The sequence below is a fragment of the Pelophylax lessonae genome (genome assembly GCF_965119305.1).
Source record: "Pelophylax lessonae genome assembly, chromosome: 3".
In the NCBI taxonomy this organism is placed as follows: Eukaryota; Metazoa; Chordata; class Amphibia; order Anura; family Ranidae; genus Pelophylax; species Pelophylax lessonae.
Genome location: NC_138770.1, coordinates 51,797,515 through 51,818,357, shown reverse-complemented (window position 1 = coordinate 51,818,357; position 20,843 = coordinate 51,797,515). Strand labels below are relative to the sequence as shown.

The following is a 20,843-nucleotide window of genomic DNA, read 5'->3' as shown; positions in this document are numbered from 1 at the left end:
GGGGCTTCAGACTACTCCTTTAAGCCCCGTACACACGTACCGAATGTCGGCCGAACGATCGACCGTCTTTTGTCCGGTGCTGTCCTGTTGGCTGAAAAGTGCAAAAGACTGCGCACGAATTTTGTCGGCCAACAACAGCCGACTGCAGAAGTGATGTCATGTGATGGTTAACTTTCCTTGTCTTTTTTTCTTCTGAGCATGCCCAGCCTTGCAAATCTGTTGTCTGTCGGCCGAATTCTGTACTGACTGGCGAACAATCGGCCGTTCTGGTGCCGGCATACAAAAATTTTAATGCTTGCACGACAGATTCTGTTCGGCCGAAAGTGCGCTGTCGGCTGTCGGAAGCATCATACTAACAAGCCGAAAATCGGCCGATCGGTCGTCGGCCGAATCTTTTCGGCCGACAATCTGCACGTGTGTACGTGCCTTAAGTTCTGCTGCATAAGACATTGCAAAACTATGATACCAAGTTGTGTTTGACTAAAACTCATTATATTCAACCCCATGGAACGTAAATGGACGACACTTTTGAAAGCCAGTCTTCTTCCCCAATTCACAAAGTTCATCCACTAGACATAGCGGCTTTGTGACATAAGTGTTTTTACAGTAGAACTTTACCTCCCGTTCTTTGTGTCTGCCGAGATGTGCTGTCTGTCTCTTTCCTATTAGCACCATTGTCACACAATGGACACTTTCCAGACAGCTGGGGATGGTGTATGGGTAAATGCGGTCGCTCCGCATTGTGCTTCACAGGAACAAGTGACACTGAAGTGTTTAGATTATTCTCCCATTGGCCCCTTGTTAATCCCTTGCGCACCTTCATTCTTCACACAAAGGGTTCATTTATCTTACACCCCCACAAACTCTGTATTTGAAGACCTAAAAACTTTTCTGTTGACCTCTTAAATTAAAGCAAGAGAATAATTCGAGCTGATCTATCAATGCATTCTGCATTCACTTATTTTATAGCCTGGTTGCATATTTAGTTACGTATAAGTTGAAATGAAACTTTTAATGGAAAACGTAGAGCGTTTTAAGCATTTTGGAAGTATAATGGTAACCGAAGGCCTCATTTTCAAGCTAAACCATCCGTAGTGCCGAAACCTGCTCCCGGATCCTATATGTTCTGACCAGTGGCCACTCAGACTTCAAATGTGCGATCCTGGATGCAAACAGATTGTGGTCTCTAACTTCAGGTGACCACTGGATATGCAGGTTGATGCTTACAGCTGTGGACAACTCTGGCTCCTTTCAGCCTGGTATTGAATTGTACAGCGCTTGAGTGACAACCATCTATCAGAGCACCAGGGATCCCTCAGAATACTTGCTGCACCAAGGTTGATTTAGGACATGTGAATTAGGCCTAAGAGTGAATTTGAAGTTTTTTTATTTAGGGTAAGCACCCAGTTCTTCTCATCTAACATCAGTACTTTACCTCAACCCTACTGAACATCTTTGGCATAAATTGGAATTCCAATGCTTCCCACCTCTTCTCATCCAACATCAGCAGCGGCGGCTGGTGCTCAAAATTTTTTGGGGGGCGCAAACAGAAAAATGTAATAGGCTTTGCTTTGCGTCAAAAAACGCAGTAAAAAATTGCGTGACTTTGAGGTCACAAAAGTGTGAAAGGGACCTTCAGTAATTAAGGTATAGTGTGCCCCCTTTCAATGCAGAGAGACCAGCGTGCCCCCTTCAATGCAGAGATCATCGTGCCCCCTTTCAATGCAGAGAGACCAGCGTGCCCCCTTCAATGCAGAGATTATCGTGCCCCCTTTCAATGCAGAGATGCCAGCGTGCCCCCTTTCAATGCACAAAGACCAGCGTGCCCCCTTTCAATGCACAGAGATCAGCGTGCCCCCTTTCAATGCACAGAGACAAGCGTGCCCCCTTTCAATGCACAGAGACCAGCGTGCCCCCTTTCAATGCACAGAGACCAGCGTGCCTCTTTTAATGGACAGAGACCAGCGTGCCCCCTTTCAATGCACAGAGATCAGCGTGCCCCCTTTCAATACACAGAGATCAGCGTGCCCCCTTTCAATGCACAGAGATCAGCGTGCCCCCTTTCAATGCACAGAGATAAGCGTGCCCCCTTCAATGCACAGAGATAAGCGTGCCCCCTTTCAATGCACAGAGATAAGCGTGCCCCCTTCAATGCACAGAGATCAGCGTGCCTCCTTTCAATGCACAGAGACCAGCGTGCCCCCTTTCAATGCAGAGATCATTGCGCCCCCTTTCAATGCAGAGATGCAAGCGTGCCCCCTTTTAATGCAGACATCATCATCCCCCATCATCAGTGCCCCCCCCCACACAGACATCATCATCCCCCATCATCAGTTCCCCCCCCACAAAGACATCATCATCCCCCATCATCAGTGCCCCCCCCCCACACAGACATCATTATCCCCCATCATCAGTGTCCCCCCCCCACACAGACATCATCATCCCCCATCATCAGTGTCTCCCCCACACACACACAGACATCATTCCCCATCATCATTGTCTCCCCCCCCCCCCACACACACACACACAGACATCATCATCCCTCATCATCACTGCCCCCCCCCCCCTCTTCCCCGATGTCACACTGTGCCCCCTGGAATGTGCACTCACCCCCCATACACAGGAGAAGTCAGTGGACAGATCATGGCTCGGTGGGTCGCTATCCGGGCTGTACACTGCAGCCGCTGGGTGACTCCTTGCCAGGCAGATGTCCGGTCGACAGCGGCGGCTCACGGCTTCAGTTCCCCGGCATGGCGGCATCTCCTGAGTCCTCACTCACTCCTCCTGGCTCCAGCCTCCTCCCCAGCCAATGGCAAGGGGTTTGCCTTTCGGTCAATCAGGAAGCGCGTATCGGACACGCTTCCTGATTGGCCAGGAGGAGGAGCTATGTGACAATAGCGAATTTTCATTCGCTATTGTCACACAACTGGGTGGGCTCGGGGCGCACTGCTCTGTGCCCCGGGCCCACCCTTTTTCTTAGCCTGTGAGGGCCTCTGGCTCTAATGACATGGCTAAAAAAAAAAAAAACCCCATTGAACTCCATGCGTCCGGCGACCCACATGTAGATTAGGGGGCCGGACGCATGGATAGGGGTGTGCCCCCAACACACCGGCCGCCACTGAACATCAGTACCAGACCTCAACCCTACTGAACACGTTTGGGATGAATGGCGCCCAGGTCTTCTCATTCAACATCAGTACTTCACCTCAACCCTACTAACCATCTTTTCTTTTTTCTGTTTTCGACATTCTGTCTCTCCCCCCATCCTCTATTTATGCTTGGGAAAGAATAACATTCTGCACTCCTTGAATATACGCATCACACACACTTCAGGAGGCTTCAGCTTTCATTCATTGAGGGAAGTGGGGGACGGGCCTGGTCTCTTATCATCAGGAGCTGGCTGCCTGAACCCTGCACACACCGCCACCTCCTGATGATGTCACAGGGGGAGATGGCAGCAGTGGAGGAGCAGATTGCAGTAGGACAACGCTGGATCGGCAGGGTGGATAAGAATCTGAATTGAGGACAACCCAGAATCAGGTAACCAGGGAGTTAAAAAAAGCATAAATAGGGATGGGTGGACCTCTTTACATAGCTAATATGGCTTTCTGTGTGTACACATACAGTAAACAGCCAAACGTATGTGAACCCCCTCTCCAAATGATGGAGGTTAGGCATCTCCAGTAAAGGGTACTGATAATGCTACAACATGAAAAGACACTGTGACAGTTGCATTCTTCCAACTTGTGGTAACTGTTTGGAGAAGACCCTTTTTTGTTCCAGCATGACTGTGCTCCATTGTAAAAAGCCAGCTCCATAAAATACAATTTGACCAATTTTGTAGTGTGGAACTCAGGTGTCCTTCACAAAGCACTGACATCAGGCCTACAGAACACCTTTGGGATGAATTTCAATTCCGCTGTCACCCAGGTCTTCTCATCCTACATCAGCACTTCACCTGAACCCTACTGTACACCTTTAGGATGAATTGGAATGGTGATTGTGAGCCAGATCTTCTCATCCAACATCAGTACGTAACCTCACAAATAGGCACAAATTCCCATAAACACCAACCCAAATCTTGTGGAAAGTCTTCCCAGAAGAGCAGAGGCTGTTATAGCCCCGAAGCCAAGCAATGATAAAGTCCATGGTTTTGGAATTGAATGTCCAACTAGCTCATGTGATGGTCAAGTGCCCCAAAGGGTTTGGCTATATAGTATAACGAAACAAAATATATATGAACATTGAAAACATTTTAGATGAACTCCAGGTAAGTATAAAAACATTTAATCCAATCATGAATATTGATAAGGAACAACCTTTGCTCTCAGTGAAAGTTTTGAAAGTTGATTGAGAAAAGTTACAAAAAGTAGAAGTAAAAGTTAGGAAGGTAGAGGTAAATACTCCATGTGGAAACCCCAAAATTGGCATTGTCCAAGGTCCATCTGGCGAAAAAGAGAAGCTTTTCAACCCCATTCACACTGCCGCGACTTGTCAGGCGACTTGTCAGCCTGACAAGTCGCGGCCCATTGACTGCTACAGGACCCGTTCTAATAGGAGCGACACAAGTCGCTCCGACTTAGAAAAAGGGTCCTGTACTACTTCGGGGTGACCTCGGAGTGACTTGCATAGACTTCCATTATGTGAAGTCCCTGCAAGTCGCTCCAAAGTCGTGGTGCACGGGACTTCACAAGTCGCCCCAGAAGTAGTAAGGAGTCGTGTCGCCTCAGTGTGAACCGGCTCTTAGGCTCCGGGTCTGGATGGATACATGTAGAACACTCCCAACGTAAACATTATACAAATGAAGCCATGCCCTATCTTTAAGAACTTGGGAAGATGTCTGAATTCACAACCACTTGTAGATGTCTTCTGGATCCAGCATCACTCCTGGCTTCTTTTACAGTCTAACCATAAGAGACAGTTCACACTGAGGCGATCCAACTTCGAGGGGCGACCTGTGAAGTTCGGCGCGACTTGCAGGGACTTCACATAATGGAAGTCAATGCAAGTCACTCCCAGGTCGCCCCAAAGTAGTACAGGACCCTTTTTCTAAGTCGGAGCGACTTGTGTCGCTCCTATTAGAACAGGTCCTGTCCTAATCAATGGTGAGCGACCGATCGCGACTTGTCAGGCTGACAAGTCGCCTGACAAGTCGCGCTAGTCTGAATGGGGTCTTAATGATGTTTGGGCTTTAGGAACAAGGTCCAGTTTGGCATGATAATAATATTAAACTTTATTTTATATGGTGCCTTTTAAAAGTAGCTTCTCAAAGCACTTTACAAAGAAAACACAAGAAATTCACAGGATAAAACAAACAGAAAAGAGACAATTACGTGAAATCTTGTATAAAGAAAAATGTTTTTAGATTTGAATGAGTTTAGAAAAATTGGCTCTCTGATGTTCTTTGGAAATTTTTTGGGGCCTAGCAGGAGAAGACTCGCTATCCCATCGATTGTGGGTGAGTAGGGGGGACTCACAGAAGACCAGAATTTGAGTAGCGGTGATTACGAAAGGGGGGGAAGTATATTGATAAAAGTTCAGAAAGATAATGGGGTGCCAAGCCACGCATAGCCTTATAGGTGAACAAGAGGGTCTTAAAGTCCATTCCAAACCTGACGAGTAGCCAGTGCAAGGACTCCAGGATAGGGGTAATATGATCACTTGTACCAGACCTTGTCAGGATTTTGGCTGTAGAACTTTGTACATATTGTAGTCGATTAATAGTAGATTTAGGTGCACCAGCAAGTAGAGCATTGCAGTAGTCAAGTCAGGAGAACACAAATGTATGGATCAGCTTTTCAGCTTAAGTGTGTGATAGCATAGGGTGCAGCCGAGCAATGTTTCTCAAGTGGCAAAAATTTTGTGCATGTGGATCAAAGGTTAAACCAGCATCAAATATCACCCCTAGATTTTTTTAATTAAGTGACGGTTCACACTGTTCCGACTTGTCAGGCGACTTGGTCGCCTAACAAGTAGCGCACCGTGCTGTGCAATTGGAACCGTTCTAATAGGAGCAACTCATGTCGCTCCGACTTAGAAAAAGGTTCCTGCACTACTTCGGGGCGACATCGGAGCGACTTGCATTGACTTCCATTATGTGAAGTCATTGCAAGCCGCGCCGAAGTCACGGTGCACGGGCGACGGCATAACTCGCCCGAAGTCGTGCCGCCCTAGTGTGAACCGACACTTAGACTGAAGCTCAAGTACAGTGCCATCTATAGATAGGCTACTAGGACTGATCCTACATAATTGATGGGGGGTGCCAATAAGCATGACTTCAGTCTTGTCACAGTTTGATTGAAGGAAATTGTGGGCCATCCAAGTTTTTATATCACAAATACAGTAATATAGGGGAGAAACAGCCAAAGTAGAACCCGGTTTAGTGTGGATGTATCAGCATAGAAGAGTGTCTTCAGCATAGGAGAGATAATTGAACTCTTGTGATCTAAGCAGTTGGCCAAGTGGAAACATGTAAATACTAAAAAGTAAGGGACTCAAGGTTGAGCCCCGAGGAACACTGGACCAACTTCAGACTGGAATCCAGTAAGGGAAACAAAGTGTCAGCAATCAGTAAGATATGACTTAAAGTGGAGTTCCACCCTAATTTTATACTTACCTCCATCTTCTCACTCCGGGTCACCTGAAAAAGAAATGGATAATCGCATTTTTTTTTTTACTTACCTCGTAGCGAAGAAAATATACTTACCTTACTTCCTCCTTCCTCGGCCGCGGCCCGTCGTCACTTCCTGGCTCTGCAATGATTCCTGGGAGCTGAACGTCATCGCTCCCAGGAATCATTGCGCCTGCACCGGCCCCGACGTCAGTTCCAGGGGCGCGCGCGTCATCCCCTTCTAAACAGCTTCTGGGCATGCCCAGAAGCTGTGGAGGGATGACGCGCGCGACCCGGAAGTGACGGCGGGGCCGGCGCAGGGCATCGTGGGACCGAAGAAGGTGGAAGAGGACGCGGAAGAGGATCTCGCTGGCTTCAAGCTGCCCACATCTTAGATGGCAGCGCTGGACAAGACGTTTTCAAGGTAAGTATTTGTCCTAACAGGTAAGTGCAACCCGGGACAGATCAGAGGCTAGCCATTGTGGAATGCACTAGCCCTGACTGTCCCGGGGGTATTTAAAAAAAAAAAAAAAAAATTCCAGGGTGGAACTCCGCTTTAAAGTGGTTTTAAACTCTGTTACACTACTTGTACCTACAGGTAAGCCTCTAATAACCTGTAGGTACTGTGAATATCTCCTAAACCTGCACAGTTTAGGAGATTTTCAGAGTGTGTGCACCCGATGACATCGTCGGCGCATGCGCTCTGAAGGTCCGGCACACAGTGCTGGACCTTCAGAGCCCGTGCCGGAAACGGCGGCTCCCGCGCGCATTTTAGGGAGTGATGTCATCGTACCTCCGGCCACTCACAGCGCCGGAGTCCGTGAACCTGAAAGAAACACCACGGGAAGACGTCAGTCGGAACAGCGGTGAGCAGGCGCCGCTGGAAGGGCTTCATTCTAAGGTAAGTATTTCATAATGTGCTAGTATGCGACGCAACTAGCAGTTTACAACCGCTTTAAACCATTTCAGAGCCAATTCTGAGACTCCAAAAATGGTTTCAAGGTGAGAGAGTAAAAGATTGTATGGTGTTATAATAAGGCTGTTTGATACTATAACATCATGCCAAGCTCGACCTTGTTCCTAACCATAAATTATGTTTGGGCTTTAGGAACAAGGTCCACAGTTTGCCATGATGTTATAGTCAGTAATAAAAACTGGATTCAGAGGAAAGAGAAGCTGTTGCTTGCATTGGCTAATCCAGGGATAGCTTTCAATCGAAGGGAGCAAACTGACTGGCCAAACAGACCAACTTTTGCTCAGTTTTCATAAATCATTCCCCCGCAACTGCAGATAATTCTGATGACTTTGCAATGTTTAGCCAACATTAAGTCGGCACTCCCTGTAGAGCAAATATATTTCGTAGCTGGCAGTGGAGGATGCAGTTTTAACGTCTGTGTATAATTATCATTAAACCTCTCAGATTTAATACTAGAACACAACATCAGCATTTTGAGATACATTACCAACTCCCAACGTGCAATGCAATGCAAATATCACCAACACTAATTAACGAGAGAGGGACTAGCACTTAAAGCCCAACTTCGACCAAAATGTTTTTTGTTTCTTTTTTTAGATTTAACTTAACTTTACTGCTGTCACAAGGGGGCTAACACATCCTTTGTGTGATAACATAGTGCAGGTGACAGGTTCTCTTTAAGGAGAAATCAGGGGTCTTTTAGATCCCTAATCTCATGTCTGCACCAGTGGCGGCTGGTGCTTAAAATTTTTGGGAGGGCGCAAACAGAAAAATCGAATAAGCATTGCTTTGCGGCCAAAAACGCTGTAAAAAATTGCGTGACTTTGAGGTCACAAAAGTGTGAAAGGGGCCTTCAGTAATCAAGGTATAGTGTGCCCCCTTCAATGCAGACTGACCACAGCGTGCCCCCTTTCAATGCAGAGAGACCAGCGTGCCCCCTTTCAATGCACAGTGACCAGCTTGCCCCCCTTTCAATGCACAGTGACCAGCGTGCCCCCCTTCCAATGCACAGTGACCAACGTGCCCCCTTTCAATGCACAGTGACCAGCGTGCCCCCTTTCAATGCACAGTGACCAGCGTGCCCCCTTTCAATGCACAGTGACCAGCGTGCCCCCTTTCAATGCACAGTGACCAGTGTGCCCCCCTTTCCATGCACAGTGACCAGCGTGCCCCCTTTCAATGCACAGTGGCCAGCGTTTCAGTTCCCAGTGGAGGGGGGAGTGGTTTGCATTTAATGTTTACAATAATGATGCTGTGTACCTTGCTATTATTTAACTAATGGATTGTCAGCTCTTGGGTCCATCTTGGAGTACCTGTAACTTTTTCATTATCCAGTGGGGGGGTGCATTTAATGTTTATGATAATGATGCAGACTGTGTACCTTGCTATCATTTACCCAATGGATTTTCAGCTCTTGGGTCCATCTTAGAGCACCTATCTCCCGGCCTCCTATGTAGACCGCAGGCACCATTCCTATAGCATGGCCCCTGCAGGTGTTGCTCATACCGCTCACTATGGATTCGGTACATTTCCAGCGGAGGAGCTCTCCTTCAGCGCCGCATGTGCACCAGATTCAGGGAGCGTCACACAATACACCCTGCACGCCGCGCGCGCATCACAGCCGGAGCCTGGGAAAGGATGGAGTGTGTGTCTCCCATGGCGCCGGATATTGAATGCACACCGTCCCTAAGATAGGCTCAGGCTGCACGCTGACCGTGTCTTGCAAAGGATGCCCCCCCCCCCCCCGAGACGCTTACCTGTAGCGGTGGCTTCATTCCAGTCCCCGCGTCTCCTCGAGTCCTGTCTTCCCGCATCCTCCTCGGCCAATGGCATGAGGTTTGCCTTTCGGCCAATCAGGAAGCGGGCTTCTTGATTGGCCGAAAGGCAAACCTCATGCCATTGGCCAGGAGGAGGATCCGTGTGACAATAGCGAATTTTCATTCGCTATTGTCACACAATGGGTGGGCTCGGGGCGCACTGCTCTGTGCCCCGGATCCACCCCTTGCTGAAGCCTATTAGAGCCTCTGGCTCTAATCAGGTGATGTTAAAAAAAAAAGCCCCATTGAACTCCATGCGTCCGGCGCCCCGCATGTAGATTAGGGGGCCGGACGCATGGATAGGGGACCCCCAACGCACTGGCCGCCACTGGTCTGCACTCTGATGAAGCTGATTGAGTACAGACCTTTATCATTGGTTTGGTAGCCATAGAGGAGGTGCAGCTTGCTGATCATTTCTCCAGAAACATTTTTGAGAGATAGTACAGCGATGGCCAAAAGTTTTGAGAATGACACAAATAATAATTTTTACAAAGTCTGTTGCCTCAGTTTTTATGATGGTAATTTGTGTAGCACCTTCCTTGATAGGTGCTAAGAAGGAGAATAGTTTGCTCTGCCTGCTTAACAGGGGAGCAGCAGGCAAATCATAGTCTGCTCCATCTGCTTATCAGTGGAGCCTGATCAGTAGTTATGCCTGTTGCATGTGTCCATGTGTGATTCATCTGGGCTGAGGGAGTGTCCCCACTGTATCCAATAGGGGAGCCTGTTGGACAGTGGAGGAAACCCAGCCAGTGACACGCAGGCTTTGTAACTGTCCCAGTGGGTTGGCACAAACAGTGGTGCATCCTGGGATATGTTATAAAGCCAAGGGCACATGTGACATGGTGTCTTTGGGCGGGAAGCCAGGTCCCAGGAGGAGGGTGAATGTTGTCTCTCCTCCTGGCTGTATGGAAGGTGGTCACAGGCAGTCGGCCTAGTGAATCAGAAGTGTGGTGCTGAGCCAGGAGGTCCAGTGGATGCTGAAGGCAGAGCAACCTTGGGAAAAACAGTGTCCGTGAGTACTGGGAAGGTTGCCAGGGGTCTCCATTGGAGAGTCAGTGGACAGGAGCTTGCACGCACAGCAAGTGAGAAAGGGGGTCCCAAGTTAGGACCCTGAAGAGAAATTATAACAGGATCATATTCTTTATCTTCACTTCAGAGACAAGGTGAAGCAGCGGCCTTGCTGCGCACTACAGCTAGTTGTCCCCAGATTTGTGCATAGTTCATAGTTGGGGTATCCCACTCATCCCTTCTCCCATCCCAGTTCTAAATAAAACTCAAAAACCAAATCCCCTGGACTGTTCATTGTCTGAGCTAAGCATCTAAAGTGATAAGTTTCCACAGACTGTTGGTACGGGTAACCCAGGGGAATCCAGAATGTGCAATTCTCAGCAGTCCTCTAGGGGGCAGTGCTACATTTGCATATACTCCAGAATGTTATGAAGAGTGATCAGAGGATTTGCAATAAATTTCAAAGTCCCTCTTTGGTCTTCTGTGCTCAACACATCTAGGTGTGCTTTCTGCTCGCCTCAATGATACTAACAATGCGCCTTTGGATTTATTATGCTGTGCCTTGCTTCTATATCCTCTCCTCTCTCAGGCTCAGAGTGTGGTATACACTTTCCCGGGATATACTTCAGGTTTAACGCTCCGATCCCTCCTCGGATCTTCTTCTATGAGGCTGTAGCCCAGCCCACAGAAGACCACTATATTGCACCAGGTGTAGAGGTGGAAGGAATTATCCTTTGTTGCACTGAAAAAGAATTATTGGTACACTTGATCACTTTAAATGGACTTTATATTAATTTAGTCTGTTCCATTTTCAATATATACCTGATTTAATTCAAATGAAGAAATGCTGGGATAAACTATAGGTTGGCACAAAGAACTTTGTAATATCACCAACAGCACTGGAATATAGATCTATAATTTTTATATATACACCATAAGCACCGTGTCATTTATTTTTTGTTCACATCAGCTAGATTTATGAAGCTATTATCACCTGATTATTTTTAGATTTATTGCAGTATTATTTATTGCATATTGATTTATCGATCAGCAATTGCACTCTATATTTATTTTAATATAATTTTTTCTAGAGAATTAATTTGATACACAAATTTGTCACATAATCACTCTATGCACTTTATATACCATATTGTATACAATATATATATAGTTTTTATTATTTAATTATTGTGATTAACAAATAAGACCATTATTATTATTATATTTGTTTCATCGATATTTATTAGCCAATTTTAATCACAATTTATTTATTCACACATTTCCTATATCAATACCATACATAAAATTCCCCTGAAGCGCGGTACTCCCCCCCCCCCCCCCCCTTTACTTACTTACTATAACTGTATGGTCAACAGTAACAGTACAGGCAGCATCAAGGGTAGACATATATTACTTCACAACACCTCTCAAGACAGCGCATGAATCACCCCCCTATAAATAGTGTGAGAGACAGATAATGGTAGTTAGAGGCAGTCCCAGATAGGTTTAGGGAACCCGCCAAACATTCCCTATTAAAGATTGAATCCCCTGATCACCCCCAGTTAACACCTTCATTTCCCTATCAGTGTCACTATTATAGTGTACAGATCTTTTTTCTGATCACTGTAGTAGTGTCACAGGTGACATCAGTTAGCGTTAACGTTAGTTATCATCAATCCAGGACAGCATCAGATTGCCCGCTACATATTTAGTAATACATTTTAACAGTTTGATTGCCAGTGACACACACACACATTCAACACCTCCATTACTAGTATAGTGTCTGAACCGATCAATATATTTGATCTGATCAGAACTATACTAGCGTCCCAAATAGTTTAGTATAGTGTTCCCAAAACAAAGCGTTGGTAGGATCTGCCCCGACACCTGCCAGCACCTGCATTTAGCCCCTCTGCGCATCTCCCAAGAAGTGCAGTATCAGCAGATTACTGTCCCTTCCAATACACAACACACTAAACCGCAGCGTTATCAGAGTCAGGCCTTATCTCTGCTAGCACTAGCAGTTACATTTTTTGGCAGCGGTTCAAACAGTCTTTGACAACCAGGTGGTTTCTGTCACACTGGGTACCTATAAATTTATTTGCCAAAATGTCCAAACAGAGGTACACAAGTGAAGAGGCCTACACGATGCCGAGCATGACAGATGAGAGCGATGGGGAAGCCCCACTCTCAGAATCAGGCTCAGTATTCAAACCTGTAGAGAGCAGCGGCACCCTGAAAGATAGCTCTGACAATGGAGTAGTGGTCCCTGCTAAGTTCAGGCATACCAGACCCCTTTCTTCTGTTGCTGAGGTGCAACAATCGCAGGGTTCTCATATGCAGCAGAGTGGCGATACTAGTGCCGCTCAACCTTCTGGTGCACTGGCAAATACCAGCGGCCTAGTACATCCTGGTCATAGTGAAACCAGCACTGGAGTAACACTTGGTGACGTGGCGAGTCCCATAAGTGCAGTTCAAGCTGGTGCAGTGGCTAGCACAAGTAGTGTCCCGCAACCACCAAGAATTCAAAGACAGGCCAGAAGAACCTATAGTGTCTTCCTGATGCGCTTGCAAATCCTGATTGGGAGCCCACCACTTCTGCAGCACCTGTACTTCCCCCATTCACTTGCCAACCCGCAATTCAGGTGGAAACAGCCAATTTTACTCCCCTTGAGTTTTATGAGCTGTTTTTCACGGTAGATCTGTACAGACCTATTGTGGACCACAGCACTTTATATGCTGATCAATTCATCACTGCAAATCCAAATTTGACCCTTGCCAGAGAATTTGCATGGAAACATATCACTGTTTTCGAATTTAGAACCTTTCTGGGCCTATCCCTCCTCATGGGAATTACTAAAAAGAGTGAGTTGCAGTCATATTGGTCCACTGACCCAATTCACCATATGCCCGTGTTCTCTGCTGCCATGGCCAGGACGAGATATGAGCAAATCCTGTGGTTCATGCACTTCAGTGACAATGAACTCTGTCAACCTCGGGGTGACCCTGGATATGACCGGCTCCACAAAATTCAGCCCATCGTAAATCACTTCAACCAGAAGTTTGCAGCCTTGTATACACCCCAACAAGCTGTCTGCGTGGATGAGTCCCTAAATACATTTCTGGCCGCCTTGCTTTTAAACAATTTCTCCCCAGCAAGCGTGCCAGATATGGGGTCAACATGTATAAGCTCTGTGACAGGGCAACAGGCTATACATGTAGCTTCCATGTTTACTAGGGCAAAGATAGCAATGTGGAGCTCTCCAACTGCCCAGACTACATGGGGAGCAGTGGCAAGGTTGTTTGGGACTTGGTGTCATTCCTAATCGTAAAGGGGTAACATTTATACGTGGACAACTTCTATACAAGCGTAAAAAAGAAAATTGCAGCACTGAAAATTAATAAATAATACACCAATTAAAGTGCAACCAATGTATACATTATCCCAGTGAGGGAATAAACCGTATCTTATAATAAATGTTCATTCAAAAGATGTAACAAAGTTCATGAGTACATCGCGGTGCAAATGATGAAAAAAAGATACTGTATCCACCACCATATGAGTGAAGTTCAAACTCACCAGAGCCAAATGCTGTCTATATTATAGGACAGCAATAGGGTATTATACGATAAGCTTCATGATCTTAGGATGTCTGGATAATCCACAACCTTATCGACTCAGCACATTGTATGAGAGTTTAAAAATTCAAAAGGAAGAGGCTCATGGTGTAGTATGAAGTGATATAAATTTAATAAAAAAAATATATATTTTGTAACACTGACAACCAATACAGTGTACATATATTAAAAATGAACCATGAAATAAAACAGTAAAAAGGACTCTCATCAAAAGCCACCACTGCAAACCGGAGTGGTGGCTGGACCTTAGGTGATTGAGATAAAAGCTCTACGGCAGTTTCGCATCCAACGGGTCATCAGGAGATTTGCGTGCCACTTTTTTGTGACCTTTTTGATTCTGGAATTATAGCATGTGGCACCATGCAACCTAATCCCTGGAGCTTCCCCCAACGGCTTGTAGATTCCCGACTTAGACGGGGGAGAGAGAAGGCTTGAAGTGTAATAAATTGCTTGCAGTGAAGTGGAGGGACACACGGAATATTTTCGTTCTGTCCTCCATTCATGCAGATACGACAGTCCAAACAGGGCCGTCTTTCGAAATGGGTACGGCCGGCGGTTGCCCGGGGGCCCCACTTGCCAAAGGGCCCCATGCAGAGTGGCAATTTACCCCGATCTGTCCCCCCCAGTTTAATTTACCTGGTGGTCTAGCCCCCCCTCTAGGATCCTCCTCGTCCTCCCCGTGCCTAGAATGGCTCCACCCAACCTCCTCCATTCATGTTCTGTGTGCGGCCGCTGCGGGAAGGTAATGAGACTGCTGCTTTTTTTTTTTTATTCTCTCTCTCTATCGTTTGTTAAATGAAATGTTTAAAATACACTCACTTGTTAAAGTGCAGATTTGACCTTGCACCTAGTGTGTACAGCATATGTTTGTATGTTTAGGATGGCGGCCTTCCTCTTTCTGTGCTTAGAAGTGTGGCTCGGGTCCCCCTGGTAGTGAGGTATTTCGGCAGTCGTATAGGACAGTTGCAGCTGTAGTGGCAGCTCCTTCAATCCGCGCTGCTCACGGGGGCGACGGCCGGCGGGAAGAAGATGAGCTGCCTCGTGTGTGTGACAAGATAGGCGAGGGGATGAAACAGCTGCATATAGAGGAATTCATCTTTTTCGGTATTTCTCCTGCTGCCACTGAATGGCTGATTCTCCTCTCCCTCCTGCAGTCATTCAGTGGCTGCAGGAGGAATATGGAAAGATCAATTCATCTATATGTGGCTGTCCCATTCCCCTCCTATACAACTTGCTGGCCCCCTAGTGCTTTCCAGCCCCCCCAGTGCTCTTAACACCCCCCACCCCCAGTGCTCTTAACACCCCCCGCTCTTAACACCCCCCCAGTGCTCTTAACACCCCCCTGTTTTTAACACCCCCCAGTGCTCTTAACACCCCCTCCCCGTGCTCTAAACACCCCCCTGTTCTTAACCCCCCAGTGCTCTTGGCCCCCCCAGTGCTCCTTAGCCCCCTCATGCTCTTTAGCCCCCCCCGGTGCTCTTTACCCCCCCCGGTGCTATTTAGCCCCCCGGTGCTCTTCAGCTCCCCCCCTATGCTCTCTGGCTTCCCAGTGCTCTCCACCCCCCTGTGCTCCCTGGCTCCCCCCTCAGGGATTTCCAGTCCCCCCCCTTCCCCCAGTGCTCTCCACCCTCCTGGTTTACCCTGTCCCCCCCAGTGCTCTCCACCCCAATCGGAGCCGCCTTACCCGCGCATCGGCTTCCCTGCTGCCAAGTGGGGGCAGGAGCGCGCCGGCAGCAGCGCACACTTGCCCCCTAGCTTTCTGCGTGCGACCGACGTACATCTACCAATAGATATCGCCTTATCGATAATTTGCGTTTTTATTCTCATGGGTGATTGTGTAGGCAGGGCCCCAGTGCATTGCATTGCCTGGGGGCCTATAATGCTCTTAAGATGGCACTGAGTCCAAATTACAACTGCGACTGGTGTTGTTGAGAAGCCCCTCTGTGTCCACGAATACAACCTTAACATGGGAGGGTTGGACTTCAACGACCAGATGATGGAGCTGTACATAATTGCCAGTATGGCGAGACGCTGGTACAAAAAAGTGTCTGTATACTTATTTCTGCTCTGGCTCTGCTGAACGCCTATGTGCTATACAAAGCGTCAGGAAGAAGTGAATCCTTCCTAAAATTCCAGGAAGAGATCATCAGAGCTCTTCTGTATCCAGGAGGTGCTGTGGCCCAAATGCACAATCCAGATGCAGTGAGCCGGCTGAATGGGAGGCATTTTCCAGATGTCCTCCCTAGTACCCCTACCCAAAGAGCACCCCAAAGAAGATGTCATGTCTGCAAAAAACACGAATATAGGCGTAACACCTACTTTTTATTGTCCCTCCTGTCCTGGCCAACCTGGTCTCTGCATCGGGGACTGTTTCCGCCACTACCACACACGAGTATTAGCATATAAGTAAATCAATGATTGCAGCGCTGTAGGCAATGATTTTACCACCGCAGTTCAAAAAAGAGCATATATGGCAAAGCATAGGGGATGGGGTGGACGCAGAGGGTGGATCTCCCCTATGCTTCGCCATATAATTTTTGACAGTTTTCTTAGCAGAGATTTATTTTCCACATCGATCAATGCGAATGGAGAAATCTGCTATGTTCTTTTCTGAACAAAAAAAAAAGAACATTGCATGTATGCCCATCATTAGAAGTGAATGGATGCTGGGAGGTCTAATGGTGGACATACCACCCACTTTCTGGCAGAGATTTCCTTATCCACATCAATCGATGTGAATGGAGGAATCTGTTAGGTTCTCTTTTTTTTTTTGTTCAGCCCATAGGCTGCATGAAAAAAAAAATAACCTTACAATATATGCCCAACAAGAACTAGCAACGTACTGGTACATCGCTGAACTTTGAGCGGTCATACCAGGATGATTCCTGCAGATTCAGGCATCATCTTGGTATCGTTTTTTTACAGCCAGCGCCTTCCACGTTTTATCAGGCTTTCCTGTCCCACCGGGTAACTCGAGACTGCAGCTGGTGGTTCCCTCAGCAGACCATAGAGCTAATTGGACATCAAAATGGCTCCAATCATCTCTATGGCCTAAGATACCGGAAGCTACGAGCATTTCATGAGTATGGTTTTGCCAGATATAATTGGGAAAGCATCTTATCACACCAATCTCGGTGTGGTCAGATGCTTTAAGGACACAGGAGAGATCTAGAGTCTAATAGACCCCAATTTTTTTTAAAAAAGAGTACCTGTCACTACTTATTGCTGTCATAGGGGATATTTAAATTCCCTATGATAACAATAAACATGATAAAAAAAATGAAAGGGAAGGTGTCAAAATAAAATAAAAACACAAAATAAATAATAATAAAAAAAAAAAAATTCAAGCACCCCTGTCCCCCCCCCCCATGTTTGCGCTCAAAGGCAAACGCAAGCATCGGACTGGTGTCAAATGTAAACAGCAATTGCAGCATGCATGTGAGGTATCGCCGTAAATGTTAGATCGAGGGCAGTACTTCTTGCAGTAGACCTCCTCTGTAAATATAAAGTGGTAACCTGTAAAGGCTTTTAAAAATGTACGTAGTTTGTCGCCGCTGCACGGGCGTGAGCAATTTTAAAGCATATCATGTTTGGTATCTATGTACTCAGCATAAGATCATCTTTTATATTTTACCATACAATTGGACAATATATAGTGTATTTGTGCATTAAAGTTCTATTTTTTCCCCAAAAATTGCGTTTGGAAAATCTTTGCGCAAATACCGTGTGACAAAAAAAAAATTGCAAAACCCACCATTTTGTTCTTTAGGGCATCTGCTTTAAAAAAATATATAATATTTGGGGGTTCAAAGTAATTTTCTAGTAAAAAAAATATATTTTTTTTTTTCATGTAAACAAAAAGTGTCAGAAAAGGCTTAGTCTTCAAGTGGTTAGAAGAATGGATGATGTGTGGCATACGCTTCTAATATTGGGCATAAAATGCTAGGAAGGTTCAAACACCCCTCAAATGACTTCTTTTTGGAAAGTAGACACCCCAAGATTTTTTTCTGAGAGGCATGTTGAGTCCATGGAATATTTTATATTTTGCCACAGGTTTCGGGAAAATTACAATTTTTATTTTTATTTTTTACACAATGTTGTCACTAAAGGATATATTGCTCACACATGCCATGGGTATATGTGAAATGACACCCCAAAATACATTCTGCTGCATCTCCGGAGTACAGGGATACCAAATGTGTGAGACTTTTTGGGAGACTAGCTGTGTACGGGACCCCAAAAACCAATCACCGCCTTCAGGTTTTCCATGGGCATAAATTGCTTATTTTACTTCCTCACTACCTATCACAGTTTTGGAGGCCCTGAAATGTCAAGATAGCGCAACCCCCCCCCCCCCCCAAATAACCCTATTTTGGAAAGTAGACACTCCAAGCTATTTGCTGAGAGGCATGCTAAGTCCATGGAATATTTTATATTTTGCCACAAGTATCGGGAAAATTACAAAATAGTTTTTTTTTTTTGCTTTTGATTTTTGTTTTTTTCGTTTTTTACACAAAGTTGTCACTTAAATGTTGGGGAGGAAGCTGCGTATATTCCAGCATATACACCATAGTTTGTAGACGCTATAACTTTTGCGCAAACCAATAAATATACGCTTATTGAGATTTTTTTTATCAAAGACATGTAGCTAAATACATTTTGGCCTAAATGTATGACAAAAATTGAGTTTATTGGATATTTTTTTATAAGAAAAAGTAGAAAATGTTATTTATTCTCAAAATTTTTGGTCTTTTTTCGTTTATATCGCAAAAAATAAAAACCGCAGAGGTGATCAAATACCACTAAAAGAAAGCTCTATTTGTGGGAAAAAAGTACATACATTTTTTTATGGGTACAGTATTGCATGACTGCGCAATTACCAGTTAAATTCCTGCAGTGCCAAATTGCAAAAAAATGGCCTGGTCGTTAAGGGGGTAAAACCTTCCGGACCAGAAATGGTTAATAAAGGAATTTTCAAAAACTGTCTCTGGGTTTTTCTTACTTTTTGTTTCTTTTTTGGTGAATGGGTAAGGGTCCAATGTACCCCATACTCATTCACATGGGGGGGGGATCTGGGGGCTTTCAGATTCCAAAAAGACCCCCGCCCGCAGACCCCCACAGAGGCCCTTGTCCCCATCAACATTTGGAGCCCCCCATATTGAAGGCATGTGGCCTGGTATGGTTCGGGGGGGGGGGGGGTCCTTGCTCACCCCCTCTCTTTCTGACCTTCCGGGCTGCATGCTTGGATAAGGGTCTGGTATGGATTTTTGGGGGGACCCCACACAGTTTTTTTTTAATTTTGACGCTGTTTTTTTCTCATTCTTTTTAATTGTCTGCTTTTTTTTTTTTCAGAACAATCTGTTGTTAAGGACGCGGCGGACATCTTCCTGGCCCACTGCTTAGCAACCAGCTATTTGTCATAAAACAGCCTGGGGGTCCTCGGACCTCCAGGCTGTTTTTTGACAAATACCGCATATGATACCTCCAGCTAAACCCTGGTGTTAATTTTCGTATGCTTTTTAACGCTCTGGTCTGTTTGTGAATTAGACTTAATATCTAATTGGACTTGGAGTTCTGCTTTAAAGATAAAGTTGGTTCCTTCCTCCCTCCTCCCCACCAACTTGTTAATGAAACTTTGAGATTAAACCTTTGCATTTATATTACATACCTTATTTTAGACCCAGTAATGTCATGATCTGCCATGCAGGCAGATCATGGCTGGTTAGAGGGGCCAGCAAGGTGCTGTACATAGCCTCCTGAAAACATCACAGCACCCTACCACAGTGCTCCTCTCAAGAGTCCCAAGCCCTGATAGTCTTACATGGACTATTTTCTTGGTTATGTTGGTTGTGTGAAAATGAACTCCTATTACTTGTTTATACAATATTCCAGCTGAGTGATGCACATCTCAATGTATTCCTGTATTCCTTCTCTCAGGTATGGGCTGTTTCTGGGGTGCGGAGAGGAAGTTCTGGAAACAGAATGGTGTCTACTCGACTCAAGTTGGCTTCGCTGGTGGTCACACCCCTAACCCCAGCTATCAGGAAGTTTGCTCAGGTATCTGCCTTCACCATTTTGTCACATATGTAAGAGAAAAATAGTTTTAAATGGCAAGATACAAATGGGTCTTGTTCTCCCCTTCAGTCCAATAGTTGGTCGACCCAAAGCTGGAACAATAAGGTTTAGATCTAAATTTTGGAGACATCTCTCTATTAACTGGGGAGGGGGGTGTCTCAGGGGGTCCCTGGAGTAGACCTAAAAGTGTGGAGAGAATGAGAGCGCCACTGGTATAGCGCAAGTCCAGTAAATCTGTCTAGGCTACCTGGTGTCGGGGAAAAGATCTGTGACCCTCAGGTCTTTTCCCTTTCTCCCGCCAGGGATCTTTCTTCGTTAGAGTCCTTACCAAATACTTGGAGGACCAGATTTAACAGGTCCCTAAGGAGCAGAGCCCACCTGATCTGTAGGTCTCCTGATGTCAGAGAAGGGACCTGTGACCCTCGGTTCTTTTTCCTTTCCCCAACTTGGGATTTCTCTTCAGGAGAGTCCTTACCAAGAACTTGGAGGACCAGGCCCAACAGGCCCCTAAAGAGCAGGGTCCATCTAATGTCTAGGTCACCTGATGTCGGAGAAAGGATCTGTGACCCTCTGGTCTTTTTCCTTTCACCAACTGGGGGTTTCTCTTCGGGAGAACCCTTACCAAGAACTTGGAGGATCAGCTTCAACAGGTCCCTAGGGAGCAGGGTCCATCTGATATGTAGGCCACCTGATGTTGAGGAAAGGATCTGTTACCCTT

General features: G+C 46.0%; 1 protein-coding gene across 2 annotated transcripts in view; it reads left to right on the top strand.

The window, feature by feature from the left end:
• Positions 1-20,843, top strand: part of MSRA (methionine sulfoxide reductase A) — a 581,463-nt gene that overhangs the window by 308,284 nt on the left and 252,336 nt on the right. For both annotated transcript variants that reach the window (XM_082249518.1, XM_082249519.1), the window contains one exon: positions 19,988-20,107. In XM_082249518.1, the coding sequence (XP_082105644.1) occupies positions 19,988-20,107 (120 nt within the window). The remainder of the gene's footprint in view (positions 1-19,987; positions 20,108-20,843) is intronic.